General features: G+C 35.3%; 1 protein-coding gene across 5 annotated transcripts in view; it reads left to right on the forward strand.

The window, feature by feature from the left end:
- Positions 1 to 17049, forward strand: part of CDH18 (cadherin 18) — a 605364-nt gene that overhangs the window by 536299 nt on the left and 52016 nt on the right. For 4 of the 5 annotated variants that reach the window (XM_015459117.3, XM_015459116.3, XM_010816840.4 and 1 more), the window contains 1 exon segment: positions 11927 to 12048. In XM_015459117.3, the coding sequence (XP_015314603.1) occupies positions 11927 to 12048 (122 nt within the window). 5 annotated transcript variants of the gene reach the window in all.

Raw genomic sequence — 17049 nt, forward strand, 5'->3', positions numbered from 1 at the left:
TATAGGCTATGAGTCCATGGGGTCTCAAAGGGTCAGATACAACTTATCAACTGGACATGAGCACACATTCATATATATCTATTAATATATGGATAAATTAAAATAATTGTACTATTTTTGGATTGGTATTACAAGATATATCAGATATATTGACATCAAGTATATATTCCACTTAAACAATAAAATAAGCACTAATTTAAAAACCACCTACTGTGAAAAATAAATTTTACATGTGCCTCAATGTGACATTCCTCTCCATTCCAGCCAAAGCTCCTCACTACTGAATTTTATATTATCTATTAACTTCGTTTTCTTTATAGTTTTACCAAATACAATTTAGCACTTTATATACATTTATATATATAACTGCATCTTTATATTTATTAACTCATGGGCATTGTAAATTAAATGGTATAATATTCTATGTACTTTGTGTAATTTCTTTTTTGGTTCTGTGTTTTAAAGATTCATCTATACAGAAAAGTACAGCAGAAATTTATCCATTGTTACTATGATGACAAAAATAAATCAAATTTAATTAATGCATGTAACTTCCAATGGCTTTGGGCTGTTTTCTCGTTTTCTATAGCTTCAGGTATTATTAATATTGCTGATATAATGCTTTAAACTTATTTCTCATTGCAAATGTAAAAAGCCTTCTCTACGTATACGACACTGAGTGCACCTACCAAGAGCATATATTTCTAGAAGTATTCTCAAATGTTTTTCAAAAAGAATGCTTAACATGTATTTTATAAAGTATGTAGTATATTCAGTGATTGACTCAGAAATTAAGGTGTATATTTAATATGTGAACTAAATATCTTTGAACCAAGATATTTCATTTTATAAAGAAAAAAATTACACTTTCAAATATGCTTGTATTCAGTTGCAGAATTACGTTAACTGTCCTGTCTCACCTTTCAGGCTACTTGAAATTGAAAGAATTTAAAGGTTATAGAAAAGATATTCTAATATATTGTATATCAATTGGAACACATTTTAAAGACGTTTTAGTAAATGTGGACTGTTCTAGCTTTTTTATGGTTTTCATTACATACACTTTTCTATTTTTACTTATATGTTTATGGAGGATATTAATTAGATCTAATTAATTATCACTGTAATATCAATAAATTCTTGCATTATCATAGTAGGCAGTAATGCACAATATTTAAATCTAAAATAAGGCAGGCTCTAGTTAGATTCTGTTTATGTTCAATATAAGTAGTTGGAATTTGGGGAAATTATTTAACTAAAATATTACACATTTTTTTTCTGTAACTAAGGATTAGACTAAGAATTAAATGAAGTATAACTTCATCTAGTGTCTGGCATATGGTGTCATAACAAATGACAGCTTTTATCATTATCATAAATATGAATGAACTATATGCTAAATCAGTGTCAGTCATTACTTGTTACATCTTCATGGGGCTTGAGACAAAATTACATTTTGGAAACCACTAGAAAGTAGCATTGGAAATGCATTTTTATAATTTTTTATATATAATGATAAACCATTCAAGTACCTCTATCAACATTTTAAATATAATTTTTAATTGGATCCCTGTTAAAAATACATTAATTAAACTCTCTTAACTGTGATTGATTTTATATGAAACTTACTGAATAGATGTCCATAATTAACTGTATGTTAGTAATCATAATCAGATTCTCTCTAGGATGTATGAGAATTCTATTCTCCTTAACTAAGAGTTTTTTTTTTTAAATGTGGATAACATTGAAATGTCCTAAGATGTACAGATCTTGTCACATTTCAGTGGGCTTTCAAATGCACACTTCCATGGTAATCATATCCTTATCAAGCTACTCGACATTTCTGTAACCTCAGAGAAGTTCTCCTCTACAGTGAATTCTCTTACCCTTCACCCCTCAGAGGTAGCAATATTGTTATTTATTGCTGCCACTTCTAGAATTTCATATAAATGCAATCAAAAAGTATAGAAGATTGGGTTATTGTTGAGTCACTATGTCGTGTCCGACTTTTTGTGACCCCATGAACTGCAGCATTCCAGGCTACCTACCCTTCACTATCTCCTGGAGTTTGCTTAAACTCATGTCCACTGAGTCTGTTATGCCATCCGACCATCTCATCTTCTGTTGGCCCCTTCTCTTCCTATGTTCAGTCTTTCCCAGCACCAAGGTCTTTTCCGAGTCTGCATCAGGTGGCCAAAATACTGGAGCTTCAGCAATAATTCTTCCAATGAATATCCAGGGTTAATTTTCTTTAGGATTGACTGGATTGATTTCCTTTCTGTCCAAGGGACTCTCAAGAGTCTTCTCCAGCACCACAATTCAAAAGCATCAATTCTTTGGTGCTAAGCCTTCTTTATAGGTCATCTCCTCACATCCATACATGACTACTGGAAAAGTCATAGCTTTGGCTGTATATGGATAGTTGTTGGCAAAGTGATGTCTTTGCTTTTTAGTATGATATCTAGGTTCATCATAACTTTTGTTCCAAGGAGCTGCTGCTGCTGTTCCTAAGTGGCTTCAGTCATGTCCGACTCTTTGCGACCCCATAGACAGTAGCCCACCAGGCTCCCCCGTCCCTGGGATTCTCCAGGCAAGAACACTGGAGTGAGTTGCCATTTCCTTCTCCAATGCAAGAAAGTGAAAAGGGAAAGTGAAGCCGTTCAGTCATGTCCAACTCTTAGCGACCCCATGGACTGCAGCCTACCAGGCTCCTCCATCCATGGGATTTTCCAGGCAAGAGTACTGGAGTGGGGTGCCATTGCCAAGGAGCTAGCATCGTTTAATTTCATGACTACAGTCACCATCCACAGTGATTTCAGAGCCCAAGAAAATAAAATCTGTCACTGTTTCCACTTTTTCCCCATCTATGTACTATGAAGTGATGGGACCGTATGTCATGATCTTAATTTTTTGAATGTTGAGTGTTAAGCCAGCTTTTTCATTCTCCTCTTTCACCCTCATTAAGAGGCTCTTTAGTTCCTCTTTGCTTTCTGCCATTAGAGTGCTATCATCTGCATATCAGAGGTTGTTGATATTTCTCCACTGGCAATCTTGATTCCAGTTTGTGATTCATCCAGCTTGTTACACTGTTATTGTATAAAGCCTGAATGATTTTACATAGTACAGTTTCTACTGAAAATCACATGTATAGGACTGTTAGTGTGCCCTATATTTTGATTTTTGATTTTTGGAAAGGATTAAATTCAATATTCTGCTCTCTCCTAGTCTCAGTGTTTTAAAGTTTACACAACTTCTTTAATTGTGTCTCAAAAGTACAGTTTGGCCCATGAACCATTCTTATTCCTGTTTATAGATTAAATAATTAAGTTATAGAAATAAAAAGTAACTTGCCAAAGCTCATGTTCCTTAAGGGTACTGGATAGTGGCTCCTACTGAATAAGTTGGCTGAAGACAGTATATTTTTATTTACTGTGCCATCAAAAGGACGGAACGCTTATTTTGAGAAATGCATGTGAGCCTGAAATTAATAGTAACAAAGACAGAAATGTGCATTAAGAATTCCTTGGACATTATCCAGTTTTTACCACAACAAAATGCTTCTCACACACAAAAATGTGTCTGCATATATAGGTAAAGTGATTGGTATTCAAAGAATAGAATACTAACACTAAGGCTGAGGGAAATTAAAAAAAAAATACCAAAGAATCTTGCTAATTTACTAATATAGATTTAGCTAATTTCATTATTGAGCAGAAATACTAGAATGAGTGTAGGTAAGCCACAATTGGTTACAAAACTATAGTGAGTTTTCCACTCTAATTATCTGAAATTAAAGTTACAGTTTTTACATACCATCCTACTTTTCAGTTCAGTTCAGTTGAGGTCAGTCACTCAGTCGTGTCTGACTCTTGTGACCCCATGAGCTCAGCTTTCCTCATAGTCTAACTCTCACATCCATACATGACCACTGGAAAAACCACAGCCTTGACTAGACGGACCTTTGTTGGCAAAGTAATGTCTCTGCTTTTCAATATGCTATCTAGGTTGGTCATAACTAAGTGTCTTTTAATTTCACGGCTGCAGTCACTATCTGCAGTGATTTTGGAGCCCCAAAAATAAAGTCTGACACTGTTTCCACTGTTTTCCCATCTATTTCAGGAAATAGCAATTATTTAATTTGCATGTGTTGGAATCAAGCTTACTCTGAGACTGTTTTTCATGACTCTTCATCAGTATCTCTTGAGATTCCCCTGACAAAGCATGCCCTACAGATCACTAGTTGCATCCACAATAAGGTTAGATTCTGTTCCCTACAGAACAGAAAATGATAGTACACTTACCTACAAATAAGTATCTGTTTGATCCCAGCTCTGTACTTTTAATCCTTACATGATAGAATAGTAATTGTACACTGGAGATACAATATATAACATTAGAGAAACATGGAGAGAGTCTATTTCCATCCAGGAGGATTTAGTTTCCTGTGCCCAAGTATGGAGTACAGGCAAGGCTATGCCAATTCCAGAGGACAGCATGAGCAATGCAGAGGTAGGGCAGTGAGAAGTAGTGTTTGAAAACAATCAAATGCTTAGTCGTTCTTTTATTCTAGTCTTTCCTCAAGACATAGTCTTCCCAGAATCCTTTCCTAAAAATTTTTTTTTAATTTTTTAATTGAAAGATAATTACTTTACAGAATTTTGTGATTTTCTGTCATACATCAACAAGAATCAGCCATATATACACCCTTGGCCCCTCCCTCCTAAACCTCCCTCCCATCTCCCTCCCCACCCCACCCTTCAGCCTGTTTCAGCTCCTGTTTGAGTTCTCTGAGTCATACAGCAAATTCCCATTGGCCATCTGTTTTACACATGGTATTAGAAATTTCTATGTTACTCTGTCCATACATCTCCCCTTCTCACTCCTCTCTTCCCACCTTGTCCATAGGTCTGTTCTTTATGCCTCTTTCTACACTGCTGCCCTGAAGATAAAGTCATCAGTGCCATCTCTCAGATTTTATATATATATATATATATATATATATATATATATATATATGTGTGTGTGTGTGTGTGTGTGTATATATATATATATATATGTATGTATGTGTGTGTGTGTGTGTGTGTACATCATATTTGCATTTCTCTTTCTGACTTAATTCACTCTGTATAATGGGCTGTAGTTTCATCCACCTCATTAGAACAGATTCAAATGTATTCCTTTTTATGGCTGAGTAGTATTCCATTGTATATATGTACCACTGCTTCTTTATTCATTCATCTGTTGATGGACATCTAGGTTGCTTCCATGTTCTACCTATTGTAAATAGTGCTACAGTGAACATTGAGGTACATGTGTCTTTCCTGAAAACATTTTTCTGATACAACAAAATAACATCTAGTTCTTCTCATTCAGAAAAGGAGCAGAGAATTTTGATGCCTTTTAAGACTGTTGATACCAATGATTAAAATTAATGATATTCTTGTCTCAGATTTATACAACAGATTTCTTTTGTCTGCTCTTAAAAGTGAACAAATACCTGGTTGAGAAATATAGAAATATACTAGCATATATACAATGGTTAGAAAAAAAGCATTTATACAGTGGCAGTTGTATAAGGTCTGAGAAGTAATTCATAACCCTGGCTTTATCAAGATAAGTCATTTAAACTATGTCGGTTTTACTTTGGTAATTTACAAAATGAGAATTCATACTGAATGTTCTTTTTTATTTTTAAAATGATAAAACGATCAAGTATGATCAATATCAGCTTCCAAAAAAACTTCATTTCAGTTCACTCAGTCACTCAGTCGTGCCCAACTACTTGCGACCCGATGAATCACAGCACACCAGGCCTCCCTGTCCATCACCAACTCCCAGAGTTCACCCAGACTCACGTCCATCGAGTCAATGGTGCCATCCAGCCATTTCATCCTGTCATCCCCTTTTCCTCCTGTCCCCAATCTCTCCCAGCATTAGAGTCTTTTCCAATTAGTCAACTCTTCACATAAGGTGGCCAAAGTACTGGAGTTTCAGCTTTATCATCATTCCTTCCAAAGAACACCCAGGGCTGATCTCCTTCAGAATGGACTGGTTGGATCTCCTTGCAGTCCAAGGGACTCTCAAGAGTCTTCTCCAACACCACAGTTCAAAAGCATCAGTTCTTCGGCACTCAACCTTCTTCAAAGTCCAACTCTCACATCCATACATGACCACAGGAAAAACCATAGCCTTGACTAGACGGACCTTTGTTGGCAAAGCAATGTCTCTGCTTTTGAATATGCTATCTAGGTTGGTCATAACTTTCCTTCCAAGGAGTAAGCGTCTTTTAATTTCATGGCTGCAGTCACCATCTGCAGTGATTTTGGAGCCCAGAAAAATAAAGTCTGACACTGTTTCCATTGTTTTCCCATCTATTTCCCATGAAGTGATGGGACCGGATGCCATGATCTTCATTTTCTGAATGGTGAGCTTTAAGCCAACTTTTCCACTCTCCACTTTCACTTTCATCAGGAGGCTTTTGAGTTCCTCTTCATTTTCTGCCATAAGGGTGGTGCCATCTGTATATCTGAGGTTATTGATATTTCTCCCGGCAATCTTGATCCCAGCTTGTGTTTCTTCCAGTCCAGCATTTCTCATGATGTACTCTGCATATAAGTTAAATAAGCAGGGTGACATATACAGCCTTGATATACTCCTTTTCCTATTTGGAACCAGTCTGTTGTTCCATGTCCAGTTCTATCTGTGTCTTCCTGACCTGCATACAGATTTCTCAAGCGGCACGTCAGGTGGTCTGGTATTCCCATCTCTTTCAGAATTTTCCACAGTTTATTATGATCCACACAGTCAAAGGCTTTGGCATAGTCAATAAAGTAGAAATAGATGTTTTTCTGGAACTCTCTTGCTTTTTCCATGATCCAGCGGATGTTGGCAATTTGACTCTGGTTCCTCTGCCTTTTCTAAAACCAGCTTGAACATCAGGAAGTTCACAGTTCACATATTGCTGAAGCCTAGCTTGGAGAATTTTGAGCATTATTTTGCTAGCGTGTGAGATGAGTGCAATTGTGCAGTAGTTTCAGCATTCTTTGGCATTGCCTTTCTTTTGAGATTGGAATGAAAACTGGCCTTTTCCAGTCCTGTGGCCACTGCTGAGTTTTCCAAATTTGCTGGCATATTGAGTGCAGCACTTTCATAGCATTATCTTTCAGGATTTGAAATAGCTCAACTGGAATTCCATCACCTCCACTAGCTTTGTTCGTAGTGATGCTTTCTAAGGCCCACTTGACTTCACATTCCAGGATGTCTGGCTCTAGGTCAGTGATCACACCATCGTGATTATCTGGGTTGTGAAGATCTTTTTTGTACAGTTCTTCAGTTTATTCCTGCCACCTCTTCTTAATATCTTCTGCTTCTGTTAGGTCCATATCATTTCTGTCCTCTATCGAGCCCATCTTTGCATGAAAAGTTCCATTGGTATCTCTAATTTTCTTGAAGAGATCTCTAGTCTTTCCCATTCTGTTGTTTTCCTCTAATTCTTTGCATTGATCACTGAAGAAGGCTTTCTTATCTCTTCTTGCTATTCTTCGGAACTCTGCATTCAGATGATTATATCTTTCCTTTTCTCCTTTGCTTTTCGCTTCTCTTCTTTTCACAGCTATTTGTAAGGCCTCCCCAGACAGCCATTTTGCTTTTTTGCATTTCTTTTCCATGGGGATGGTCTTGATCCCGGTCTCCTGGACAATGTCATGAACCTCATTCCATAGTTCATCAGGCACTCTATCTTATCAGATCTAGGTCCTTAAATCTATTTCTCACTTCTACTGTATAATCATAAGGGATTTGATTTAAGTCATACCTGAATGGTCTAGTGGTTTCCCCTACTTTCTTCAATTTAAGTCTGAATTTGGCAATAAGGAGTTCATGATCTGAGCCACAGTCAGCTCCTGGTCTCGTTTCTGTTGACTCTATAGAGCTTCTCCATCTTTGGCTGCAAAGAATATAATCAATCTGATTTCGGTGTTGACCATCTGGTGATGTCCATGTGTAGAGTTTCTTTTGTGTTGTTGGAAGAGGGTGTTTGTTATGACCACTGCATTTTCTTGGCAAAACTCAGTCTTTGCCCTGCTTCATTTCATATTCCAAGGCCAAATTTACCTGTTACTCCAGGTGTTTCTTGACTTCCTACTTTTGTATTCCAGTCCCCTATAATGAAAAATACATCTTTTTTGAGTGTTAGCAATGCCTTTTTTTCATAATATTTTATCTTGTTAATTGCTCAGCTGTGTCTGACTCTTTCCAACAAAGGCTGAATAGATGTAACAAATGTGATAGTTTATATCATCAGTTCAGCTCAGTCACTCAGTCATGTCCAAATCTTTGCGACCCCATGAATTGCAGCATTCCAGGCTTCCCTGTCCACCACCAACTTCCAGAGTTTACTCAAACTCATGTTCATTGAGTCAGGGATGTCATCCAACCATCTCGTCCTCTGTCCTCCCCTTCTCCTCCCGCCTTCATTTTTCCCAGCATCAGGGTCTTTTCAAATGAGTCAGGACTTCAGCATCAGTCCTTCCAATGAATATTCACAATTTATTTCCTTTAGGAAGAATAGCAGCAGAGCTACAGCAATAGTTAAAATCTTAGAAACCAAATGCTAATTGAAATATGTATTTTCAGAAATTTCTCAGAAGACTGCATTTAAAATTGTAGTATTTTGTAAAGATGAAAAAAAAAAAAACACATGCAAAACTAAATAATTCATCGCAAAATTAAATAGTATATTGTTGAGTATAACCTTCTTAATAATATTAGTTCTTGAGTACAGTGATATGATAAAATATATTTATTATTATGCTTTGCACTATCTTCTTTGTTGATATTGAGTTAAATATATAGACTTCTAACTTTGTTGTTGTTTAGTCAGTAAGTTGTATCCAACTCTTTTTTTACTCCATGGACTGTAGCCCTCCAGACTCTTCAGTCCATGTGATTCTCCAGGCAAGAATACTGGAGTGGGTTGCAATTTCCTACTCTAGGATATCTTTCCAATCCAGGGATCAAACACACGTCTCTTGTATCTCCTGCATTGGCAGGTGGATTCTTCATCACTACACCACTTGGGAAGCCCCTTTTTCATAATAAGTCACTCTAAATAAGCAAATATTTTAATCAACATCAGGCTAACTTTAATATAATGGATCTATTTGTCTTTATAATATAAAATTGACTGATATGATACATCAGCATCCCATTATCTTTTATTTTACATTGACAAAATATCATAAGTGCCAATTCTATTAGTCATTATATTAAGCTATTCATACAATATATTAATTTTAATATTCTATAACTTTTTTCTGTATATTTAGGTTTCCATGGTGGCTCCATGGTAAAGAACCTGCATGCCAAGGCAGGAGACACAGGTTTGATCCTAGGGTGTTTGATCCATAGTTGTTGGTTGTTGTACAATCACTCAGTCATGTCCAGATCTTTGCAACCCCATGGACTGTGGCACACCAAGCTTCCCTGTCCTTCACTATATCCCTGAGTTTGCTCAAATTCATGTTCACTGAGTCAGTGATGCCATCCAACAATCTCATCCTCTGTCATCCCCTTCTTCTCCCACCTTCAATCTTTCCCAGCATCAGGCTCTTTTCCAGTGAGTCAGCTCTTCTCATCAGGTGGCCAAAATATTGGAGGTTCATCTTCAGCATCAGTCCTTCCAATGAATAATCAGGGCTGATTTCCTTTAGGATTGACTTGTTGGATCACCTTGCTGTCCAAGGGACTCTCAAGAGTCTTCTCCAGAGCCACATCTTGAAGGTATCAATTCTTCGGTGTTCAGCCTTTTTATTGTCCAGCTCTCACATCTGTACATGACTTCTGGGAAAAGCATAGCTTTGACTACATGGACCTTTGTAGGCGAAGTAATGTCTCTGCTTTTTAGTATGCTGCCTAGGTTTGTCACTTCTTTCCTTCCAAGAAGCAAGTGTCTTTTAATTCCATGGCTATGTCCGTTCTAACTGTTGCTTCTTGACCTGAATACAGGTTTCTCAGGAGGCAGATAAGGTGGTCTGGTATTCCCATCTGTTTAAGAATTTTCCACAATTTGTTGTGATCTACACAGTCAAAGGCTTTAGCTTAGTCAATAAAACAGAAGTAGGTTTTTTTTTTTTTTTTTTCTGTAACTCTCTTGCTTTTTCTATGATCCAGCGGATGTTGGCAATTTGATATTTGGACCTCTGCCTTTTCTGATTCCAGTTTGTGTATCTGGAAGTTCTCAGTTCACATATTGTTGAAGCCTAGATTGGAGAATTTTGAGCATTTCTTTGCTAGCAAGTGAAATGAGTGCTATTTTGCAGTAGTTTGAACATTTTTTGGCATTTCCTTCCTTGGAATTGGAATGAAAACTGACTTTTTCCAGTCCTGTGGCCAATGCTGAGTTTTCCAAATTTGCTGGCATATTGAATGCAGCACTTTGACAGCATTATCATTTAAGTTTTGGAACAAGCTCAGATGAAATTGCATCACCTCCACTAGCTTTGTTCACAGTGATGCATCCTAAGGTCCATTTTTGTTTGTTTGTTTGTTTGTTTAGAATGTATGGATATTACATTTTATATCTTACTTTTTGCTATGTATATTAAGAGAAGTATCCCTGTGTTTTTTCTTCCTCCTTTAATGCTTTGACTTTTTAGATAACTTTTATATTTAAAAAAAAAATCCCTAATTTCTTCTCTCCCTCTCTCCTTCCTTCTTTGTTTCCTTTTTTAATGATGAACTAAGAAACATTCCGGGAACTAAACAAATAATAGATTTTCTTTTATATACCACTATAATGGGTTTGGTATTATTTTGTTTAATCCACTGACAGATAATACCTCTCATGAGTGGGAGTATCTGATATTGATAGTAAAACTTTACTGGCCACAGAGAACAAGTTGTAGCATATTTTATCCTTTGTCTTCTGGGGAAAAGATTTATAAGATTGAAGATATTTTTTTTCTTTAACTTTAAGTAAAATTATCTAGGACTGATACTTTATCTTTGAAAACTATTTTTAACCTAAGAATTTATCTTCTTTAGTTATTGTAGTACCACTCTGATTTCCTACTTTTTTAAAAGCACCTATGTCATGTGTAATATATCCATTTTCTTAATGGATAATTAAATAATGGATAACTTAAATATCCATTTTCTTTAGTATTTTATGTATATGTATTTTATCCTTTTTTCCTAATATGTTTTGTTTTTGCCTTCTCATTAGTTTTTCCATTATGAATTCTATATTTTTAGCTTTGACATATAAATAAACCAAACATTTCTTTTCTTATATCTCATAACTAATAAACCTATTGAAAAATGGTAAGACTGCACTTTAGAAATATTTTAAAATAGTAGCTCTAATATATTGATATTTATCAGGGTTTTATATGAATTCTATGCTGTTCCAATTTAAATGATTCTTTTTATTTTTCCCCAAGTATGACTTGACACTGCAGACTGCATATATTGTCCTATAAGAATTTTATCCTTGTGTAAAGAACTTTATTTTCTCCAAGTTGATTTAGACTTGAAACCTTGAATGTTTTCAAGATTATCTTATTTTTTTCCAACTACTGTGCTTTTCTTAGATTAATGATGAAACCAATTGTTCATCTCTTGGACTTTGACAGCATACAGTGAGTTCTGACAACTTTCTCGCACTCCAGTTCCTGAATAACATGTAATTTCCTTGATATGACAAAGTATCATTTTAGCATTCATGTCATGCCATGGTGTACATTTTTCATTTTTCTGTAAGTTAATGAGTTCTAACAAAGAGTGCCTTCATAAAGTTGTCTTTTGCCAAAAGTCCTGCAGCAGCATGTGGGGCTAGTGACAAGCTACAGTATTAAGGAGATTGGTTTTAAATCAAGTCTCTAAAGTGTGCATGGAAATACTAAATGCATCCCTATGTGTTTTGCAGACAATCCGAGCTTGCTGAGCCATGTCACAGTGGGTATTAGAGTTCTGGATGTCAATGACAATCCACCCGAGCTTGCCAGGGAATATGATATTGTTGTCTGTGAAAATTCTAAGCCTGGTCAGGTAAGTTAATTGTTTCCTTCCTATAATTTGAATGGAAGAAAAATAAGCAGCTCTGTTTCTATTATTCTTAGGTATAATCCTCAAAAATCCCTCAGTGTTATTTTTGTGCTTAATACAAATAATTTTATAAAGCTTTAAGTACCAAATAGATTTTTTGAGAACCATAGAAAATAAATGTTCTCTGGATCACAAATGTAATTCAACAAATGAACTCCATCATGCATGTATTTTTTATGCCAATAAAATTATACTGAATGATTTGCATACAGCCCTGCATTAAGTGAGGAGGAAACAGTGAACTTTCCTGCCCTGATGAAGCTTATAAACTAGAGTGGGGAGAAGAGAATGGCCTGGTCTATTTTGGAGAGAATGAGGGAACAACATACAGTGGCCATTGAGTAATATTGATACAAGAAGGTGATTAGGTTTCAACATGAAGAATGTATATGTTTGAGAAGGTAGGGAGAATGAAGAATGGACAGAAGAACTGGAACTTGGAACCTGCATCTGGATGTAGCGTGGCAGCCAGATAAAGGAGCATGGTGATTCCATAGGGAGACTAGTATTGTTGATGCCCATAAAACAAGTGGGCTCTGGGAAGGGGATGTGCCTCTGTCTTCTCTACTATGTAACAAATTACACAAACTTAGCAGCTTCAAACACCTATTTAGCATCCCATAGTTTCTGCAGTCAGAATTCTGCTCACAGCTTAGCTCAGTCTCTGTAGGAATATCACAAGATGTAATCAAGCTGTGTTCTTACCTGAGGCTGGGAGAACTCTTCCATGCTCACATGGCTGTTGGTAGCATTCAGTTACTCTCAGCTGCAGACCTGAGAGTTTCAGTGTTCCCCAGAGTTTGGAGAGGCCACCACAGTTGGTTTTGCTTGTTTGTTTGTTGTTCATTTTGTGTTCGTTTTTCTTTTCTTTTTGTCATATAGGCTTTCCCAATATGGCCACTTCAAATAAACAGTCATTCTGAAGAGTCTGACGGTTTCATATAATGTAATGTGGTGTTACCAGTGTGATATATCATATTTCCATATTCTGTTGGTCAAAAGCAGGAAACAAGACACACCTAGAATTCAAGAAAGGGATCACAATGAGGCATGGATTCCATGATGGACACCTTGACGTCTGTCTGTCACATGAATCAAAAGAAGTCAAAATGGTCTGGATCTAGTTCAGTCAGATAACCCCTTTCACTGATTTGTTAAACCAGAGTAAATATATCATACAAAATTATTTTAAATCATTTTGAAACATGATAAAATTATGGTTGTGAGAAACATTGCCTTGTGTTTTTGTGTATAAGGACAATCAGGTATGGCTTGTTAAAGTAATCACTGCTTATATGTTTTTAATATCTCCAGAGGACATATTTACATATGTATAAATGCAGGACTCTTTATATAAAGCTTAAATAAAGTTTTCTCATGTCCATTCCTCACAGGAAAGTGAGGAACAAAATGATTAAAAATTGTATTATTTTTACGTATTAACAGGTTATCTGTTTTACTGTTAGCAATATATTAAGGTTATCACTTCTGGTGCTTAATTTTTTTTTCCACTTCACCATGTGAAAAAAAAGCAGAGTTTTGTGGTACATATATAAAATGATTTACTTACCAAATCACACTTCAATAGTGCTAGAAATGGATTCACACACTCTAAAATTATTTTCTTAGCATATATTATACAAATACAATTGAAGAGGAAAATGTTAAATATTCAAATAGAAAATTTAGATTTAAAAAAAAGTCATTTAACATGGGATTTCAATTTTTACTAGCATCAGATTAGACATAGCTGATGAGAAAATAGTGAAAGTAGAGAACTGCAAATTAGATTCGATTAAAATATTCATGTTAAAGAATGAAAGACAAGAAGGTAAAAAGTATAAATAAGAATAAGAAAAACATAGAACATGCAGATCTAATATACAAATTAACCAATTCTCAGAAGGATATTAAAAAGGAAAACTGGGCAGAAGTAATATTTGAAGCAATCATGACTGAAAGATTTTCCATACTGTTGGCAAACATAAAATCAAGAATTCAAGAAACAGAGAAAAACAAAAAGTTGAGCAACTGTTTATAAAAATAACTTAACCTAGATAAATTGAAATAAAATTTCAAAAATAAAGTTAAGCTTAAAATTTAAAATATCAAGTGAAAAGAGACATTATACTGTTAAGGAAAAATGCATGTAATGCCAGGCAGAGGTCCTAAGATGACACCAAAAGCATAATCAAAAAGTCAATAAATTTGACTTGATCAAAATTAAACATTTCTGTTTTCTGAAAGAACATTAAGAGGATGAGAAGTAAAATCATAGAGTAAAAAAAGATATTTCCAAACCATTTATTCAATGAAGGATTAGCATGCAGAATATAAAAAGAATATTCAAAACTTTCTAAAAGACAATTTTAAAAGCTGATTATTTAATCAGGAAGATAAAATCCCTCCCTAGGGGAAGATAATTCCCAAGAGCCAGAAGATAATATCTGGCAACCATAAATTATTTTCCTACAAAAAATATTCCTCAAAAATAAAGATAACAAAAGTTCATATTTAGACCAAAAAAAAAGAGAGAGAGAGAGAAAGAAAGTTTCTTACCATAATAAACATACTAATGATTTTTTTTTTTGGGGGGGGGGGAAGGGCAGGTAATCAAATTGGCAGTTTAAAGTAGCAAGAATTCTTAAAGACCAAATCAATCTGTAATTATATTGGTAACATTAAATTATTGATAAGTGAATAGCCCCTGTAAAACTCTTTACATTTGGGGTAATTGATAAACTACTGAATTATAATAGATTGTAGAAAACCTATAACTTTAAGTGACAAAATAGTAAAAGTCTGTGTAACTAACATAATATAAATTATAATTTAAAATATTCCTAAATAAAGTGATCTTAAAGTTTTATTTTTGACCTTTATTACATTAATTAAAATTTAAGGACTAAAGAGCCTCTTTATGAAAGTGAAGAGGAGAGTGAAAAAGTTGACTTAAAACTCAGCTTTCAGAAAACTAAGATCATGGCATCGGGTCTCATCACTTCATGTCAAATAGATGGGGAAAAAATGGACTTTATATTTTGGGGCTCCAAAAAGTGACTTTTTAATTTCTGCAACCATGAAAAGCAGAGATATTACTTTGCTAATAAATGTCCATCTAGTCAAAGCTATGGTTTTACCAGTAGTCATGTATGGATGTGAAAGTTGGACTATAAAGAAAGCTGAGCACAGAAGAATTGATGTTTTTGAACTGTGCTGTTGGATAAAACTATTGTGAGTCCTTTGGACAGCAAGAAGATCCAACCACTCCATCCTAAAGGAAATCAGTCCTGAATATTCATTGGAAGGACTGATGTTGAAGCTGAAACTCCAATACTTTGGCCACATGATGCAAAGAACTGACTTATTGGAAAAGACCCTGATGCTTGGAAAGATTGAAGGTGGGAGGAGAAGGGGATGACAGAGGATGAGATGGTTGGATGGCATCACCCACTAAATGGACATGAGTTTGAGTAAGCTTTGGGTGTTGGTGATGGACAAGGAAGCCTGGCGTGCTATAGTCCATGGGGTGGCAAAGAGTCAGACACGACTGAGCAACTGAGCTGAACTAATATTAATTAAAATATTCATTGATTTAAATAATTTACACAGTGACAATACTGTTGCATGTGGCTTTATTTTAATTTCTTTATATTTTACACTACAAAGATACAGGGAAATTATTTTTATATAGGATCTATTTTAAAGGATTATAGAAGGGCATATTAAAAACTAAGATGTAATCCTAATAAAATATATAACCAATTTAATATTTCCAAAACAACCCAGAAAATTCTGTGAAATTTTTAAAGCTTTAAATTTTTAAAGCTAAAGTTAAAGTTACAAATTTTCATATTTGCCCTTAAGATATAGTTTTGTCTTTTAACACAAGATAGCAAAATAAAAGGGAAAGGTTTAGTACATAAAATTATAATAGCTAGGTAGAATCATGGTAATTAAAAAAATAATAAATAAGATAATAAATATAGAATGAGTTCAGTTCAGTTTAGTGGCTCAGTCGTGTCTGACTTTGTGCGACCCCATGGACTGCAGCACACCAGGCCTCTCTGTCCATCACCAACTCCTGGGGTTTACTCAAATTCATGTCCATTGAGTCAGTGATGCCATCCAATCATCTCATTCTCTGTTATCCACTTCTCCTGCCTTCAATCTTTCCAAGCATCAGGGTCCTTTTCAATGAGAGTTCTTCGCATCAGGCAGCCAGGGTTTTGGAGTTTCAGCTTAAGCATCAGTCCTTCTAATTAATATTCAGGACTGATTTTCTTTAGGATGGACTGGTTGGATCTCCTTGCAATCCAAGTGACTCTCAAGAGTCTTCTCCAACACCACAGTTCAAAGGCATCAATACTTTGGCTCTCAGCTTTCTTTATAGTCCAACTCTCACATTCATACATGACTACTGTTAAAACCATAGCTTTGACTAGACAGACCTTTGTTGGCAAAGTAATGTCTCTGCTTTTTAATATGCTGTTTAGTTTGGTCATAACTTTTCTTCCAAGGAGCAAGTGTCTTTTAATTTCATGGGTGCAGTCACCATCTACAGTGATTTTTCGAGACCCCCAAAATAAAGTCTGTCACTATTTCCACTGTTTCCCTATCTATTTGCCATGGATGATGGGACCAGATGCTATGATCTTAGTTTTCTGAATGTTGAGTTTTAAGCCAACTTTTTCACTCACCTCTTTCACTTTCATCAAGAGACTTTTCAGTTCTTCTTTGCTTTCTGCCATAAGGTTGGTGTCATCTGCATATCTGAGATTATTGATATTTCTCCTGGCAATCTTGATTCCAGCTTGTGCTTCATCCAGCCCAGTGTTTCTCATAATGGAGAAAAATAAAAATTAAATAAAATAATGTAAACTTAAAGAAGTATATGTCAGCATTTATATTAAAATGACATAACCAAAATACTTTAAAAATATC

Source organism: Bos taurus, chromosome 20 (assembly GCF_002263795.3).
Source record: "Bos taurus isolate L1 Dominette 01449 registration number 42190680 breed Hereford chromosome 20, ARS-UCD2.0, whole genome shotgun sequence".
Taxonomy (NCBI): Eukaryota; Metazoa; Chordata; class Mammalia; order Artiodactyla; family Bovidae; genus Bos; species Bos taurus.